The sequence below is a fragment of the Lepisma saccharinum genome, chromosome 21 (assembly GCF_977018435.1).
Source record: "Lepisma saccharinum chromosome 21, izLepSacc3.1, whole genome shotgun sequence".
Classification (NCBI taxonomy): domain Eukaryota; kingdom Metazoa; phylum Arthropoda; class Insecta; order Zygentoma; family Lepismatidae; genus Lepisma; species Lepisma saccharinum.
Window position 1 is genome coordinate 46,533,463 of NC_139249.1, and position 19,869 is coordinate 46,553,331.

Below are 19,869 nucleotides of genomic sequence, written 5' to 3' on the forward strand. Positions count from 1 at the left end.
GGCAAACCAAACCCGTAAACTGAGAAAAACTGAAAACAATAAGAGTTGAAACACTCCGATACACACTCAAACTCCCTGTCCGATGCTAACTTTGGTTGCAGAAGAAATACACGCTCTCGGCCTGTGACTTGAGGAGCGCATGCGACTGTCTGCCACTGCTTAACCGATGCGAGTGGAAGATTGCTTCGGCTCAACCTCAGTGCAGTCCTGCAGGGACTGGTATTTGTTCTATTTGTAGCGGAGAAATGTGACGGTTTTATCTAGATATTATTGAATGATCGTGTGATTATAATGACATAATATATTGCTACGTTATTGCATATTGTATTCCGAAGCAATGCTTCGGTGGCTTACCTTGCATGCATGCCACTGTAGAGTAACAAATAACAAGGTATAAGTTTCTTACTAATCACATACAGTGAAATGACAAATACCCACAGTAAAATGTTTCAGTGATCGCAAAGTGCTACAACAGTACCAGGAAGATTAAATATACACTATTTTAAACTTACAGGTTCTTTACAGTGTTCGGTAAGTTACTTTTTAAAATTAACTGAGTTACAGTTACTCATTTAAAAAGTAACTCAGTTACAGTTACTTTTACAGATTCTCTAAAAGTATCTTACAGTTAATGAACATTGATTTGTGTAATAAATTACACACCATCAATGATCATGAAGACTTTCTTGTTTTACTTAAGTTTCTGATACATAATATGTCTTCATAGATTTATATTATTACATCAAATAAATGATAGAACACGGAGTCAGTTTCGCTTGAACAAATTTAATTAAGAAATCATTTGAATGTTGTGTCATTGATTCCACTAGCACCTATTTATTTTTCCTCCATTCCAAGTTCAACAAGATCCACTCCCTCGACCTCGACAATGACTTTTTTCCTAGCTTGACTTCCACATTCCACCAAAAACACTGAAGTTTTCACACACAATTAGAAATGAATTGCAATAAAGTGTGGATGTTCTAAATTTAGCATGCAACGAAGCATAGCATCCTTGCCAGGCCATTCCAAGAAAATCCTTTAACCTAGCTTCCAGAGAAGGCACATAGGTGTATTTTTTTAATTGGGAACAGAGTTGTCAAATTTAGCTCTTCCAGGATTGCAAAAAGGTAACTCTGTTACTGTTGAAAACATTACATTTATTTACTTTTAAAAGTAGCTAGTTACAACTAGAATTCCTAAATAAAAAGTAACTGTTACTTGAAACTACTACTGGCTGATGAAATACGTTTTGTATAACTGTATGGTTTGATAGTTGTGAAGAAGTGGCATTCTGAATTCCAACTCGAAACATTTATGTAATAGCATGTGTGTGAGATTCAAACTTATTTATAGGATTGCTTCAGAAGTCCACGTGAGAAAAGAAGATGTAGCAATTTAATTCCTGCATCTACTTGGTCCATCACCTTCTTACTACTGGCCACAAATTGTTTTGTGTCCAGTGGACATTAACAACACAAATGGAAGGACATTTGTACTTAGTGATAAGTTAAATACTTTAGTGTGTTTGAAATAGTCAAAATATTCTTCTAAAATGTGAACGGCACAATTTATAGTACATGGAATTTTGGCAATGCATATAGTACAATAGAGTAAGTATTATTAGGTACTACCTTCATGGGCGTAACATGGGAACTATCATTGGGGTGAGAGAATAAAAAAGTTTTCCATCCCATAAAAATAGTGTCCAGGATTACTTGCTAAATTCATTTACAAAAACACAATTATTACTCTTTATTTGTTTGCTTCTCAAGTGCCAGGAGGTGAACAAAATATACTTTACTTATAAATTTTAATTAACCAATATATTTTGGGGGTACGTGCTTCCCTTTGCCCCCACCAGGTTACACCTATGCTTACAGTGAAAAGAAATATTGAATATTATACTTTGAAACATATTGTAAGCATATACATAAGCATTCTTAATAAGATTAATATTTAATGTCATTTGCCTACCTGTATGTAAAATTTGGGGGAAATAGATGGGGGGGGGGGAGCATTGCATGAAATTTGGTGTTGAAGTTAGTCATTTGTTTTCCTAAAAAAATACATAAAACTATAAAAATACATGGTTATTGATACACTCATCTGAAACCTTATTTAAATGAAAGCTTACACTATTCTGAACAAAAGAAAACAAACTTGAGGGTTCTACGTCAAACGTAAGGGAAGATACAATCATTTATAACCTAATGCGTGTCATTCAAAGTGGAGCCGGAAGTGGCGCACACAGAGATTTTAAAAAGCACGTAATTTTTGAACCCTTTGACCAATCTAAAAAAAATTATCATTTTTGTAATCAGCATCAAAAGTTGTATAAGTATACCAAATTATATCAAAATCAGGGTTGGTGGGTGACATGGCCTGGATGAATTGACGTGGAATGACCCCTAGACGTATCTCTGCATGGGACCTTGATTTCTCACTGCTCCTCTTCCCTGTTGATAATGCAGCAACAAAACTGCAGACAAGTTGCATAAGTTCCATGCCCCTCATGTGTGTGACACTACTCGGGCAATGGTGACGATAAGTTGTTGCACATCAATCCCAACTGTATCTTAACTGATGACAGTTGCTGGGGTGAACACACTGTGTGTGTGTGTGTCTCTCTCTCTCTCCCTCCATCTCTACGTGAAGCCAACATTCTTCTACTGGCAAACCATAAGAAGCAATTGAAGTGGGTAGACATCGGGAGACCCAGTGTTCCCCAATAACTTGTTAACTGTTGGACTCTCAGTTGGGAATTGCTGGCAAGAAAGCAAGCATAGACATCAAAAGCTGTGGTAGATCTCTTGCAGTGACGTGCCCATGATTTTAAAAAAAGGGGTTACGTTATCTTTTTAAGTGGTCAGCCCTCATTTTAACATCTTTTCCTGCCTTTGACATTCTATGTTTTAGATATACTGGGACCAAAGGGGGGAGGTTATAGCCCCCAACCAACCCCCCTTGGGCATGCCACCGGTCTCTAGTATAAGCCCAATGACATGCTGGAAGGAATACACTGCACCACCCAGTTGGAGTCGGGCAGAAACATCAAGGCTCTAAAATTGTGGAAAAGTATTACCATAAATAAAGTTTCGTGATTCACATCACAGCATGACAATGCCTGTCCTTGTGGCCCTTGTGTGGCAAACCATACTTCAGGTGTGCTAAACAGGCTCACTATGAAATGCTTGAAATTCTATTCTTTAGAGTTCACGTGCATTATACACGCGTAAATATGGTAATACATTTTTTCCTGAATCTGAGTTTTCTTGGTGAGTGTAAATTGTGCCGAATTAACATCAGTGGGAGTTCCATTAAATGGAATTGAATATATACGTAGTGTGGATGCTTCTTATAATTCATAAAAAAGTTTATACCATGTCTGAGGTGGCCTCAGAGTAGGTTTGGAACATCTTGTTTGTCTCTGCAAAGGAGTATTGTTAAATTGTTTTATTGTGACACCAGGGACAGCTTGATTAATTAGTCCCTGCCCCTCGGTAGTCAGTCTATTCTGGTACTGGCCCTCGATGTCCAGTATCCTACACCAGCTGTAATAATATTAGAGATTGCTATGAGTAATTATTTGGAAAAAACGTAAGCAATGTTTTCATGCTGTACTTTTATTATCGTATGGGAAAGGGTTCTGTGTTTCTTTCACTGATTAATTTTTAATTCCACTGCCTTCATTATTGTAGGTTATTACTAGGGCTCGGCAGTTGATGAACTAACTAACTAACTAACTAACTATCTGCCTTCTTGAACCCGAAGGTTCATGGCGGCAGCAACACAGGCCTTCCATTTGTCCCTATCCTGAGCAAGATCTGTATACTCTTTTCCATCCCTGCCAATTTCATTTAGGTCCATCTCAACGTTATCCCTCCATCTTCGTCTTGGTCTTTCTACTGGTCTCTTACCATCAGGTTTCCCAACAAGAATCCTGTAAACTCTTCTTTCCTCTCCCATTCGTGCCACATGGCCTGCCCACCTAAGTCTTCTTGATTTAATAATATCTGGACATGAATACAAATTATGCACTTCTAAATTATGAAACCTTCTCCAATCACGTGTCTCCTCATCCCTTTTAGGTCCAAATATTTTCCTAAGGATCTTATTTTCAAATACTCTTAATTTATGTTCCTTTTTCAATCTAAGGAACCAAGTTTCGCATCCATATAATATTGCAGGCAAAATTACTGTTTTGTATATTTTAACTTTTAGTTTCTTAGATATTAAATGAGAAGACAAAAGTTTATGAAGAGAAAAGTAACATGCATTTCCTGAATTAAGCCTGCTTTTTATTTCCTCTTTAATATCATTTTCATTTATTAGTATTACTCCTAAGTACTTGAATTTGGAAACTGGTTCAAACGAGTTGTTATCAATAATTAGGTTTTGATTATTACCTAACACTTGGTTTCGGCCTGAAAGCATATATTTAGTTTTCTCTTTGCTAACTTTCAAACCTATCTCTTTAGCTGCTTTAAAAAATATTTTAGCATTATTCTTAATTGTATTTACATCATCATCACCCCCCAGTAAGTCTACATCATCTGCATATGCTAACAGCTGAGTCACACCGTTTAATTTTAGTCCTTCGTTAGGTTATTTCATCTTCCTAACCGTATTCTAAGGCAAAATTAAAGAGCAATGGAGATAATGCATCTCCTTGTTTTAACACATTATGAATTGTAAATTTGTCAGACACATTAATATCGACACAAATTTTACTTTCTGTTTCACTGGTGCATACTTTTATCATATTAACAAGCTTCTTAAGGTATTCCAAACTCGACTAATATATTATATAATTTATGTCTCTAGACTGAATCATCAGAAGTTAATGAAAAGTCATCCTTTTTCTGAATTGTGAAAACAATGCTAAACCCGATATCAGTCCTTTTCCCTTCAGTTAGAACCAGAAAACATTGTTTCCATTTTTTTTTTTTCATTTTTCAGCCTCTTTTTGTCTTTTAGGTCATCACTTTAATCTGTGGTATTAAAGTAAAATTAGTCACAACATAAAGAAAAATTATAATCTGATGCACACGAAACACCACTGCATTTTCAGATACAGTGGTTAGCACATCCTGCTACGCCAGGGGTCCCGGGTTTGAATTCCAGCCTGGGCATGGATGTGTGTGAGTGTCCATTCATCAATTTCATCATATCATCACTCATTCCCATCTTCGCAAATTAGCCAAAGGTGTATGACGACGGGAAGTAATAACAATCAGTTTCCTTGACTTACTATTTATTCAATACAATGACTTACTATTTATTCAATACAGACACGTAATTGCAGGTATTACACCCCATACAAACGTCAAGCCACTGCTCGATTCCCAGTCCGACGTCAAGCGATCTGCCGTTTCAACTGCTAGCACCGCCCCCTTTCCACCTCGCTCGAGCCGCGAGGCATGAGGAGCTCTGAGGTCATTCACCACGTCACAGCGACGTTCCTACCTCTATACACTCTAGTACAAAATTATTCACATGATACAACTGTCATAACTCCCCTCTCTTGGGAGAAAAATTTCCTTCAAGTGAAATTTTTACAAAATAAAATACCCATTTATAATTTACACATTGTTATCATATCTACACTCATACTTTGTGTAGTTACAGTTAAACCGGTATACATCATGGTCAAATACACTGGGTATAATCAATACAACAACATTTATGTTAAAGAAAATATAAAAATAGCAAATAAATATAAATAATTTTAAACAAAATCTAAATCTTTCTTTGATCTACCCAAAACAAATGTTTGTACAATTTTGGATTTAGTTTTTCCAATTGGCTTAAATAACAACTTCTTTTTTCAATGGAACAATTCGAGATTTTTAGATTATCACTGTGATGGTTACCACTGATATTGCCAGTTTTCAAATCTATTACAATGTATACATTAGTTGCTTGTTTGTCAATTACCATATACGGACCTTCATAGACCTCACAGTACTTTTTAGTGCGATTTTCTAGAAGGCTGCTAAGATAATGGGTTTTTATAAATACCAGGTCTTTTATTTTAACTTCAGGTCTATTTTCTTGTTGCAAGTTGTACCTGTCATTTCTTTTCTTCCTTGCTTGGAAACCCTTTATAAAAGCCATGTATAGCTTATCTTTCCACAGAGAAATTTCATTAGGCGGTAAATTAAAATGATTCAAAATACATGAGTTAAGATCTCTATTTAGTTGTAACTCTGAGGGAGCAAATCCTAGCTGTGTGTGTACACTATCATTTAATAAGCTTACAACTACATCTATATATTTCAACCAATCTTTGTGGTTGTTTTTACAAAACACACGCATGAGCCGGTTGAGTTCAGAATGAATTCTCTCAACCAAATTAGAACTAGGGTGATATATTGGGGTATACGCCAATTTTATACCTAAGCTTGTTAAAGTGTCCACATATTTGTTAGAATGAAACACCGTGGCCTTATCACTGACCAACCTATGTGGAATGCCAAAATGCCTTCTAGCAAGGCTTTTACAATACTGTTGGCTGTACCTGACCTCATTGGATAAGCGAACAGATATTTAGTGTTAGCATCTTTTAAGTTTAGAAGAAACCATTCTCCTTGCGAGCCTTTAATTAATGGTCCTTGTATATCTAAAAACAAAATAGTTTCACCCTGGTTACAATGTTGTTGGAATATGCCCTTGGACGGATGTCTGCTCGGCTTCGTTCTCATACATAGTTCACAATCTTTGATATAACTCAGAATACCTTTTCTCATACCAGGCCAAAAGTACAGTTTCCTAACTCTTCTGAGTACTTTTTCACAACCAAAGTGGCCCATATTGTCATGATAATTCCTCAGTATTACAGAAACTAAAGATTGAGGTATACATATTTTCCAGATGTTCTCAAAGTGAAAATCTTTTATCATCAAAATTCCATTGCATACTTTATAAAACTTTTTCCAATTTCTACACCTTTGAGGTAAACTTACACTTACACTTTCACAATTGTTCAAATAATCAATAATAGGTTGAAATAGCTTATCATTGTACTGTTCTTGGACTAACAACTCTACAGGTATATCTAATACTTCATTTTTAAACCTTACATTATTGTTGATGTCCATCAAAATCGGCTCTGATTCTGAAAATTGTCTGGACAATAAGTCCGCTAGGCCATTGTCAGATCCTTTGCAGTATTCTACAATGAACTGGTATTTTTGAAGTTGAAGGGACCAACGCAATAAGCGAGGGTTCCAATTCTTCGAATGGTTCAGCCAAGTGAGACACTTATGATCACAAACTAAAGTAAATTCTTTACCCAAAAGATATTGATTACATTTCTCAATACAAAATAAAAGACTTAAACATTCTAGCTCGGTTATGGTGTATTGTTTCTCATAACCTTTCAGTGTACGACTTACATAACTTATTATTCTTTTCTCACCATCAATTATTTGATACAAATATCCTCCAATGCCAAGTAAGGAAGCATCTCCCTGGACATAAAACCTTCGATTAAGATCAGGATGAAATAGTTTAGCATCATTAGAAATTTCTTGCTTGAGCAAATCAAAACTCTCTTGTTCCTTCTTAGTCCATATCCATTTCTTACCTTTCCTTAACAATTCATATAAATGTGCACATATGGTAGCAAAGTTTGGAATGAATCTTCTCATCCAAGAGAAACAACCTATTATTTTTTGAAGTGTCTTTACATCCTTCGGAGTAGGAAGATTGAGAATAGCCTCTACTCTTTCTGGATTTACTCTTATACCTGTTTTGTCAATGATGTGACCCAAGTACAATAACTTTTCTTTACAGAGGAATGTCTTCTTGAGACGTACAGTCATACCAGACTCTCTTAATTTAGAAAATACACTTCTTAAATGTTCTTTGTGACTTTCTAAAGATTCACTTCTAATGCATAAATCATCAACATAAATGATAACATTCTCTGACAGAATGTCGCCTAATACCTTGGTCATTGCCATCGTAAATGCTTGCACTCCATTCCATGTACCAAATACTAAACGTTTGTATTGGTATTGTCTACCTTCAAACAAAAATGCAGTATACTTTTTAGATGACTCTGACAACAAAATCTGGTGAAATCCAGAGGACATATCGACCAGTGGTACATATGGTCTACCAACAAATCCTTGTAATGCCTCTTCAATATTAATTGGTCTAATTTGACTAACTTTTTTGTGTTGATTAATATTCCTGAAGTCAGTACATACCCTTACACTTCTATCAGACTTAGGAACTATTACTAGTGGATTTAAATAAGGTGAATCAGAAAGTTCTATAATGTCCCACTCAAGTAATTTTTGAATATGATCTCTAACATTTTGTCTGTAATGATAAGGTATTCGATATGGCTTAGAAACTAAAGGTTCTGTTGTATCTAATTCAATATGATGTTCATATTTAGTACATAAACCAGGTTTTTCATCAAACAGCATCCTAAATTCAAGTAACAAATCAAACAGTTGCTTCTTTTCATCTTCATCGAGTATTTCAGCTTGCATAGCTTTTAATTTAAGATCTTCTACACTAGCAACAGTTATTTCCTCCTTTGACTTTTGTTTTACATTAAGACAACTACTCTCTGCCTCTTCACTCACATCAAAAGTTGGACAAGATATAGGTAATAATTTAACTAACCTTTCACCTTGTTTGGTGTGTAACAATAAAGAATTTTCCTTGAAGTTTACAAGAGCCTCTACATTATACAAAAAATCTAAACCTAAAAGAATTTCTACTGTCAAATCTTTGACGACAACAAACTGAACAAAAAACAAAATATCTTCAATTTCTATATCCACACAAAATTTTCCAAGTACTTTCTGTTTTCTTTTTCCAGAATAGTCAACCAAAATAATATCTTCTATTGGCTCTAAGTTAGGTCTGGTGACTTCGCTAGTAATACTTTTCCATTTGTTCTCCGACATCAAACAAATGTCACTACCACTATCTACTAAGCATTTACTCTCTATCCCATTAATATTTGCAAAGATAGAAGTTGTATTCTTGACTTTGTTCCTGAGGTTTACAGGTAACTTAACTTATTAGAACTATATTTCGCTTCATCTTCTAACAAGTCTTCATAAAAATTAATATCTACCTACCCTACATACATTTTTAAGGCATGGTTCACAGTTTGCTTTATTAGAATTTTCATTACAAAGTTTGTTTCTTAAATCTTCAGTATTAAAATTGACTACTGACACAATATTCTCATCTTCGTCTATGCTATTCTGTGTCACAATAACAATAGACTCACTATCTAGTTTAAAGGTTGTTCAGGCACAAACCAGGGCACATTCACCCTAAGTGAAGACCCACCATTACCATTTTCTATTTCTTCCCTAGTACTAGATCTAGGCTCACTTCGTTGAGGATTGTTTTGAACATCATCGTGTGGTACAGTGTTTGTACTAGTATTTCTATACCTAGGCCTACTATTATCTGCATTTATACGATTTTGGTTACTATAATTGTACAGGGTGCGGCAGAACCAACTAAGCAGTTTTAAGGAGCAATAAAAAGTAAATCTGGATATATAGAGAAAAAAATGTATTTTCTAAATTAGTACAATATACCATTTTACATTCATTTAGTTTTTAAAATAATGTCCTCAAGATGGCGGCCGTCAGCATCAATACATTGTTGTAGACAATCCCTGAAGTTTCGAGCAGCTCTTGCACACATATCGCGGGGTATGACATTCACTTCGTCAATAATCCGCTCTTTTAACTCTGGTAGGGTGTGAGGGCGACTTTTGAAAACCTTTTCCTTCAGATATCTCCAAAGAAAGTAGTCACAAATGCTCAAATCTGGTGACCGCGCAGGCCACCGGACATCACCCCTCAAAGAGACGAGGCGTCCCGGAAACATTTCTCTCAAAACATCAAGTGAAATTCGAGTTGTGTGAGCAGTAGCTCCATCCTGTTGGAACCACAAGTCCCCCAGTCCATGTTCTTCAACAATCTCGTCCATTCTGGGTTGCAGACAATTTTGCAACATTGAAACATAACGTGTGGAATTCACTGTCACTCCTTCCTCCTCAAAAAAGTACGGGCCTACCACGCCAAATTGTGATATGGCACACCACATTGTCACTTTAGGAGAATGTTGCGGTCTTTCATGAATAATGCGGGGGTTATGTTCAGCCCAGTAGCGAAAGTTTTGCTTATTCACGCACCCACAGAGATGAAAATGTGCCTCGTCACTACTGAAGAAAGCTGCATTCGGAGGGATCTGAGCAAGCATTTGCTCACACAGATTTTTACGGTTGGCGTAGTCTGCTGGGCGTAATTCTTGAGCAATCATTATTTTGAAAGGATGGAACTTCAAATCGCAGTACAGAATCCTTCTCAAACTGCGGTCTGAAATCCCCAATGCAACAGAATGTCGTCGAGCAGAACGTTGCGGCGATTGTTGAACTGCTGTTCTCACCCGCTGCACATTTTCGGGCATTCTGATGGATCTGCGTCGGCCATGTGTATCTCTTCTTAGTGTACTACCAGTTTCCTCCAACTGCCGAACCCACGACCGAATTGTGTTTGCATTTGGAACGGCATTGTTGCGTGGAATGTTGAACTGGCGCCGAAAAGCTCGTTGTGTAGTGATCACAGATCTGTTGTTTTCATAATACGTGCGAACGGCAAAACCACGATGTGCACCGGTCCAGACCATCTTAGCTACTGAAATGGGGTCAAAGCCTGAACAAAGGCAGACCACGTGCAACTGCCTACCCCCACCACAGCTCCCGCGGTAATCGATAGAAACTGCTTAGTCGGTTCTGCCGCACCCTGTATCTACCTTGAAAGTTCCTATTTCTATAGTTATTACCACAATATGGAAAATGGTTTACTCTCCAAGACCTTTGATCAGATCTACTATCATTACTAATATTATTATCAGAGGCATATCTCCTGAAATTACCAGAATTCCTTACATTAGTCTCATGGCTTGTATTAGAATTTTGCATATTGCTTACTCTAGATTGATTATTTCTTTTAGTTTCATTAACAACTTGTACTTGTCTAATACCAACAGACCTTCCATCTCTCCTACTTTCACCTTCAGCACTTGCATACAAAGCTTCATGACGCGCAACCAATTCTGCAGCGGTACCAAGACTAATATTAGGTTGATTTAAGATTGCTTCTCTAACTCTATTTGGTAACTGTTGAGCTACTAAAATAGTTTTTTGTTGCTCTGGCATGTCTGGCTGAATGGAATTCAGTAAATTAATTTGTGACCAGAAATAATTTAACAGAGTTTGTCTACTTTCTTTGCTGTATCTCTTGCACAAGACATTTGCAAGACATGTTGATTTCCACGATGCACTTTCAAAGACATTAAGGAAAAGAACCTTAAAAGAACTATAATCTACAATGTGTAGTCTCTCTTGAGAGAACCCATTTTTAGCAACACCTTTCAAAAGCATTGGTACATACTTCATGTAATCTTTTTTTGGAACATTTAACAAATCCAAGCGATCCTCAACCTCTTGAAGAAATTGTGACGCCAAATAATCCATCCTAGTTGCAGTAAATTTAGGTAACCTATCTAGATCAGAGTACTTAAGTGTACTGGGTACAAACTTCCTTCTGTAACTACTACTTTTGTGATCAACTTGATCACTTTCCGAACTACTATCATGAAATTTATCTCTTGACATGTTTTTCGCAACTGTACCTCTCTTATAGCTACCTGCAGATTAACGTTTAAGCCCCCTTAGCTGAACTTTAGTTTCAGAGCTAGAAGATTTTACATCTGAATCAGATTCTCCTTTACGTAATGGTCTTCGCTTTCTAAACGTGATATATTCAGTTTTTTCAATGGGTAAAGAAGCTTTCGTTGCTTCCCTTTGCAGTTCAGACAATCTAGAAACATCTGGACTAACTAAGCCTTGTACTCTAGTTTCTAATCCTAAAGAAGATTTTACCGGTTCAGCACTTACTCTTAACATGAAAAAATCATTCGTTAAATCTCTAACTTGATACCGAATATTCTCCAACTTATCATCTAGAACCTCATATTTGTTAGTAATCTCTGTAAGTTGTTGTAAGCAACCCTTAACAGTAATGTCATTACTAGATATTTTCTGTTGAACGGTTTGAACGCTCAAGTTTAGATCTTGAATAGTTTGTCCAGACTTAACACTAATTTCGTTAAATTAACTATTCAACTCATCAATAGCAACTTCATGTCCACTAATGTTATTAAACAACTCCTTCATACTACTTTCATTTCCATGTACAAGGTTGACTAAACTTTCAAACTTCTCTTGATTCATTTCGAGTGTTTTCTTAATTTCTACGCATTCATTTTCTACCTGTTTTACATGAGAATCGAAAACCTCTCTCAATTTTTTATGTTGATTTACACATGTAACAGAAACCTCATTTATCATCTCTTCCAATTTCGTGCTCAAGTTGACCACTTGTTCCTTTAGTTCCTGGGTGCATTCCTTTGTTTCTACCAAATTATCAGACACTTTAATTTCGACTCGTGTTTCCAATAATTCGAAGTCTTGCCTTAAGAGACCTATACTGGTGCCTACATTACTTACACTGGCCTCAACACTATTAATATCCGCTTTGACGTTACTTTCAACACTGTTAATATCAGCTTTGACATTAGCCTCAACACTACTGACTTGTTCCGTGAGTCTAGCTTCAAATTGTTTAAAGAGAAACTCCAATTCCTTTTTTGTAGCCATTTTCAATTTCAGTTACTGCTAGCTAAGAATTTTAGTCGCAGTATTCAGTACAACTATTTTATAATTTCGGTGCTACAATCACAGCATGATAAAGTTATTCGTCACTCTTCTTTTCCACATAGAAAAAGTTCAGTACTTACGTTCCAACATCACAGACGGAAAAGTCGAATTCTTCCATCTAACAGCTACTACCAGATTCTAACGAAGTAGACGGTCGAGTCCTCCTGTTCGTGCGCCATACTTATGACGACGGGAAGTAATAAGAATCAGTTTCCTTGACTTACTATTTATTCAATACAAACACGTAATTGCAGGTATTACACCCCGTACAAACGTCAAGCCACTGCTCGATACCCAGTCCGACGTCAAGCGATCTGCCGTTTCAACTGCTAGCACCGCCCCCTTTCCACCTCGCTCGAGCCGCGAGGCATGAGGAGCTCTGAGGTCATTCACCACGTCACAGCGACGTTCCTACCTCTATACACTCTAGTACAAAATTATTCACGATACAACTGTCATAGGTGGCACAAAAAGCGAAGTAAAATCAAATAAATCAATCAATCGGTCAGATACTGTATCATGCAAGGCCCACTCTGAAAGGAGGTAAATGACTTTCGCTGTGTGTTTTATGTAACCTTAAAATAAAAATAAGGAAAACTACATTAGCACTTGATTGCTTTCCCCACTTCGCTTTAGTAGTTTAAAGCCACCAAATATCAGGTATTATCGAATTATTTAACTGCTCTCTTGTAATTTGTGGAAAAATCAAGCTTTCATTTTAAGAGCCAAAATTTTTACTTTAGGCCATCAACTTCCGAGCCTTGGTTATGACACCTGGGATGACGGTGGTATCTTATCACTGCATCAGTGAATTATTGTTTCTTTCCTTTCTTCTTTCTTTGTAGGCAGTTTATTGTTGACAGTGAAATCTGAAAGTCAAATAAATTGATAGGGCTTGAACTGATGCTGATTCTCTTACTGATTGCCACTGACCATGCTGGCTAACTTGGGGCTTAATTTCGGGGAGGCGGAATCAAAAAGTTTTCCATCCCATCAAAATAGTGTCCAAAATTATTTGCAAAATAACTGTTACAGTTGCGAAATCACAAATATGACTCTCTATTACTTTGCTCTTCAGGTTCCGGGAGGTTAAGAAAAGTACCCCATAACTTGCAAATTTTTATAAACTTGAAAATTGGGGTGAGGGCAAGTGCCCCCCTTTCACCCACCGTTGACACTGATACTTAAAAATGGCAACAATTCAAAATGTTTCAGCCGACCTCCATGGAAATAGTGATTAGCATAGTGTACTACAATGCCAGGCGTCCCGAATTTGAATCCCGCCTGGACATGGGTGTTCCTTGTGAATTTCCCTTCATCATATCATCACTCATCCTCATCCTTGCAATTAGCTGCAAGTGGCAGAAAAGTGAAGTAATACAAACCAAATCAATCAATCAAAATAGTACAGAATGTTTACAAATTTTAATACGTAAATTTTCCACTGGAGCTATATCATAGCTTTAAAACATTCATAATTTCACATGAAATAATCATTTAACTATGAGATCAGGTTTTCTGTACAATGTTGGTGCATAATTTCTAGGATAGTTAGACTCTGTAAAACTGTTGTGTTTTTTTACACACTCCATGAGGTACTTAAACTCCAGAAAAGTATTGGCCAGTAGCAGTGATTAAATTCCAATCAGCTATTTCCAATACCAATGCCACTGATCAGCATTGACTCAGCCCTGAAAAAAATATGCATTATGATTTCTGTTGTACCTAGCAAATGACTCCTATTTTGCATTCTGTTGATGTCCCATAACGTTGTAGCACATAATCTTGAAAGAGAGTGTGATTTCAGAAATGTTGTAAAACATTTTGCAATATTTCTTTACCCTAAGTATGCAGCTTTATGCTCACAATTTTGCACTTTGTTTCAGGCTATTGTCAACCTGAGTGATTACGACCTATCAAAAGCTGTTACACTGTGGTTTGATCTTCAACCAGAAGCGTCAACAGAAGCCTAATATCAAAAATTGACAATGAAGATTTTTTTCACAAGAATTTTGTTACTGGGAATACATTTAATTTTAAAGAAATGTTCGTTAAATGAAATAGTACCGCTAAGATTTTGATCATTTTTTGTAGAGTTCATTTAGTTTGTTGTATTTTCTCCCCATACGTATTATTTTCTGTGTGTTTGTGTCTTAGACAATAACACATTGCTCTCTGAATAGTCTATAACAATTGTTAACTTGGTTGTGGGTTTATTTGTTGCTTAATTGTTAGTTGAAATCATTTGTTGAATAAGACTGTGAGATCATTGTGTTGAGTCAACAATACTGAAATGATGACTAATCATGTTTCTCCCAAATCAATTGATCCTTTGGAATTCTGTCTTTGAGATGTTATTCTAACAGAAGTTCTGCTATGGCAAGAAGTTAAAAATTTGTAAAAGTTACTATTATTTATTGTGATTTTAAATCAAAAATTTTAAAAGTTTTATTTATACATAATATAATTTTTCTATCTATTTTCATGAAAATATTTGAAATAATGTTTCATTTTTAAGGATACCAGTGATTTATGATGTATTTTTAATCATTCATTTAAAATATTTTATTTATAATTTTGGGTTTATATAATAACCACTGATTTCATTTTATACTATTAAAATAATATATTTTACCATATATATTAATATAAAGACTTGTGTATTTTTGTTTTGATTATCTGTGTAAGGAAAATGGATATTTGAAATACAAATGCCTTAGAAAGTTTCTGTATCCATTGTGCCTCTATTCATGTATGTATCTCTTTCATAAACAGTAGAGTCATGTTACTTTCGTAGCAAAGCATTAATCTATGTGATAGTTGTCATTAATATGAACTTATGTTTGCTTGTGCTTAATTTTGTCGATAAGCAGATTTGTACATATATACACACGTCTGCATCAGCTTGTACACTTGTTCATTGATGCCGTAAGTTTTGTATAAAGCAATAGGAGGGAATACTGTATGATGATTTATTGAGAAGTGCAATCAAATTTGCAGTTTACTTTTTCTTAACATATGTTTCTTACTGTTCATGATATTATCACTATTTGATTAATTTAGTGTATGGTGCATATTAGTTTGAAGAGAAGTGCACATATTTCTTTTTGTATTGATTTAAGCAAAATGTAGCAGAATGGTGTGTGTTGACTTGAAGATTTATTGTGACTTGAACACAAGCTTTTCATCTATCTAGACCTTGGTAAAATCAATCCAATCTTTACGATTGCCAATTTTCTTCCACATATATACTGTATATATGTCTTACAGTCAGATTTCCCAACAAGGATCTGTTCTGTGTCTCCCAGTGCTTGGAAAGCCTTCCCAACACCCAGGGCATAGATGTCGCAAGACCACAGGCCATTTCTCCAAAACCGCTTTTGACATTTCATTCAATTGTTTTATAGATACATACCATGGTATTAAAAATCAATACAAGTATTGTATGCTTATTAAAAAGCTGTTTTCATCCCCTTAATAATTGAATTTTAAAGTTTGGGCTTTTGAAATATGCAGATATGTACCATGAGAAATCATAATGGGAGAATTATTTGTTGTAGAGAGTTACAGATACTGATCCAGTATGGAATAGAAAATGTTCCATGAGGAACCTAAATATACCTCCTTAATGTATGATTCAAGGGTCTAAAGTTCAATATCCGGTGAATGCACTTCATAACCTGTGGCTCAACAGCACATTGAGGACCCGGGTCTACCTACCTACCGACTGCCAGCCTCTCACTCCCACTTCATCCTACTCACTCTGTCACTCGCGGTGTGAGATCATCCAACCAGTTATGGGGTGACGTGTGGTCAGCACGATGAACTCCCAGTTGTTGTAGGTTTCTGTGACAGGGCTACACTACTCATTCCTAGCTCTCCAATTTCCTCACGATGGTGAGTAGCCACCGATCCCATGCACAGGCTGAAATCGCAGGAAAAGCTGTTATACTTTCCTCAGGAGACTCGAACCTGCATGCATTCCATAGCCGGAGCCCAAAGCATGACATCGTTCCAATCCCACTTTAAACTCTGTGGACTTAAAACTCAACATTGCCAGATAACTTTACATTCATTTAAATAATAACGAAATGGCACAATTTCACACTAAATTGCAGTCTATGTACAGAAGAAATACTCATGTGATAAAATTAACATCAAATTTACTGTAAAGCTGATATTAGCTGATGATCGATGAGAGAACTCGTACTCTTGGGTCATCCCTACTTTCTCATATTGTAAAATGCCGGACATTAAATGATAAATTAAGGATGCAAATATACTGCTAATCATCATATGGCATCCCTTCCATACATGCTTGAATGTAGTTACCAATGCATTATAATTTTCATTGTGGGGAAAGGGGGTGCTCTTTTACATTTTACAAAATTGATTTTTCTGGCATATGTAATAAACTGTTTTTGGTTTACAAAGGCCCTGTATTGTTCTGATTTTTGTTATTTGTAAGCTGTAATGAAACAATAATTTAATTCATACATACTAATGTATTAAAATTGTATTGATTTCATGATAAGTTGCAGTGTAACGTGATTAAAATTCAAACAGACCTGAATGTAATGAAAAGAGCAGAGATCTGAAATTAAGTGTCCAAGCGGAAAGAAAGGTAAATGTTCTGCCTTTGTGTGTTGGACTGTAATTTGTTCTGGTAAAACAGCTTTTCACAGACACATTTTACAAAATCTTAATCATGAAGATGCATTGCATATTATGGCATTCTATTTCCATAATATTTCCCCTGCATTGCACAGAAGAGTTTTTCAGATGCCTTATATGCGAGGACATAATCTAGATACGTATCTGCCATGGTGTCTATCCACATGGTTTTCAAGTACAGATAAAAAAATATTCCACAGAAACAATGTACCAATTTCCATATTTTAACTGTGACACTCTACCATTTTTCAGAAGAGAATATTCACAGACCACAATTATTTCAGTGCTCCACAAATTAAGGAATGATAAGCTGATATGAAACAATGTATGCAACTTATTTTCTACAATATAGAGTTAATAGTAATACTACACTCTAAAATTCATTTTGCCAGTATTTACTACCACACTAAATATGCATGCTATTTCGTAACAAATTTTCGTAGCAGATTTCAAAACTTGCTTGATGGAACAGTAGAGGTGACGACAATGAGTGCATATCAGGGAAACTTTTTCTCAGGAATATTAATTCAGCAAAATTTTCAGGAATTTTAGAAATTTTTCAGTGATCTACGCATATTATTCTGATGAATTTTTATGGAACAATATATGTACTTTTCAAGTAACTTCATTGTTAAGATGTAACAATTGCACTTTGAGCAATGGTTGTAATTCAATATGTGCACTACTTTTGCAAACTTTTGGTGCATTATGCAGATTTTGGCATTCTCTTGCACGCTCTTCAGGCCTGTTTTTTGTAAATATATTTCTCAGAAAAAATTCATATTATGTTCACTCCTTTTATAACACATATATTTAAATTTTGTTAGTTGTAGCAATAGTCGTACTTATTATTTTGTACTTCATAGGAGCTTTATATTAATTTTGTTTCTATTGAACATTCACTGAATCAAGCACTGCTATAAAAATTCCAAATTTGGACACAGGATTCTTTTCTTGACAGCAAACTGTATAATGAAATCTGTGAGTATATGAAAGAATCTTATGTGTAACAAATTTTAACAGTTCGAGACATACAGCTGGGAAGCTTGCATACTAGGACATTCATATTTACAACTGGTGGATATAACTTTATGATCATTTACCACCTGTTCTAACGCCACTACAGTTAATTGAAAATATTGCCATAGAAATCTGATAGCATGGCAATTTATTGTAGTTCTTCATCGTAAAATCCCATGTGTGTTACATACTTGGTTGTTGCATGCATCCACTGAAATGACATGATTCTTACCGAAAAAAAAGTAAAGTGCTCCCCTGTGCTATGCACTGAAGGTGCAGGTGATGTGATCAGCACCAAGCCCCTGGCTGCCTTTACGCCCCAGAGTTTCTTCCAGGGTAAATGACATTCATATGTTCAAAGATATATGGAATGGTAGCTGTAATGTTTGTTTTGCATGAATTTAAGAGTCCAGTTTCTGTTGGGATATATTTTCATGTTTATGTATTATTGACAAATAGAAATAATACTTAATTTATGCCATGTATGGTGGTATTAAATCTGTTAGGGAGATTTCACACCGAAGCAACAAGTGTGACTTGAAGACTGACCAATCAGATATGAGCTTATGAAGTGTGTGATGTCGCTGCAGCTAAAGATGTCAAATGGCATGTTTTGCTTGTTGCTTTGGTGTAATAAACTTCATTAATAATTTTAGGAAGGTAGGACAAGAAATGTTGAATAGATACAAACCAACAGGGAAAAGGTATGAGCCTTGTTATATTGCAAAATCAAGGTAGTTTATTACCATACACTGCTCTTAGAATCGATATCACATGGTAGCTCTCAACACATGAGAAGCAAGCTTCACTTGTTACACAGTGTGATAAAGTAGGTGCTGTATGTTACGGAAATGCTTGTTGAAAGATTTAAAGTTGTTGCATAGTGTTGTTACTGAAAAGATTACAGGATTTCAAAGGCAGCAAAAGAATTGTTGCTCTAATGCTGATTTAATTTTTTCTTCATTGTTATAATAATTTGATGTGATGAACAATACTTGGTATTCAGTATCATACTAGAGAGGAACGTGTTCTAATCAAAACTAGCTATTAATTTTTATTTTAATCTTTTATCCAGTAATTCGTGTTTCATGTATGTAAAAGTTAACTTCCTTTTACTCTTGATTCCTAATGTGCAAGTATTATAATGTATTTTGAATTTGTAAATTAACAATACATGTTGTGATAAATAAATATGGCCTTTTTTTTAGTTTAGAGGAACTGGATCCATAATTTGGTCCAACATTTTTTCCTTTAGAGTCACTGAAGAATAGAGAATATTATAATAATAAAAATGGTTTTGGCGTTGTGTTCTTTTGGCGGTGCTAATTAGGATGGTCATTCAACAAGGACTGTCCTAATTAACATCGTACAGAAATTACTTTTTAAGTAAAATTGCCTCA

At 35.5% G+C, this 19,869-nt stretch overlaps 1 protein-coding gene across 3 annotated transcripts in view; it reads left to right on the top strand.

The window, feature by feature from the left end:
• The window catches only part of Esyt2 (extended synaptotagmin-like protein 2), a 110,746-nt gene extending 91,085 nt beyond the window's left edge, over positions 1-19,661 (top strand). For all 3 annotated transcript variants that reach the window (XM_083142537.1, XM_083142536.1, XM_083142538.1), the window contains exon 20: positions 14,662-19,661. In XM_083142537.1, coding sequence (XP_082998663.1) covers positions 14,662-14,748 — 87 coding nt within the window. In that variant the 3' untranslated portion in view covers positions 14,749-19,661. The remainder of the gene's footprint in view (positions 1-14,661) is intronic.
• Positions 19,662-19,869: the final 208 nt, after the last annotated feature.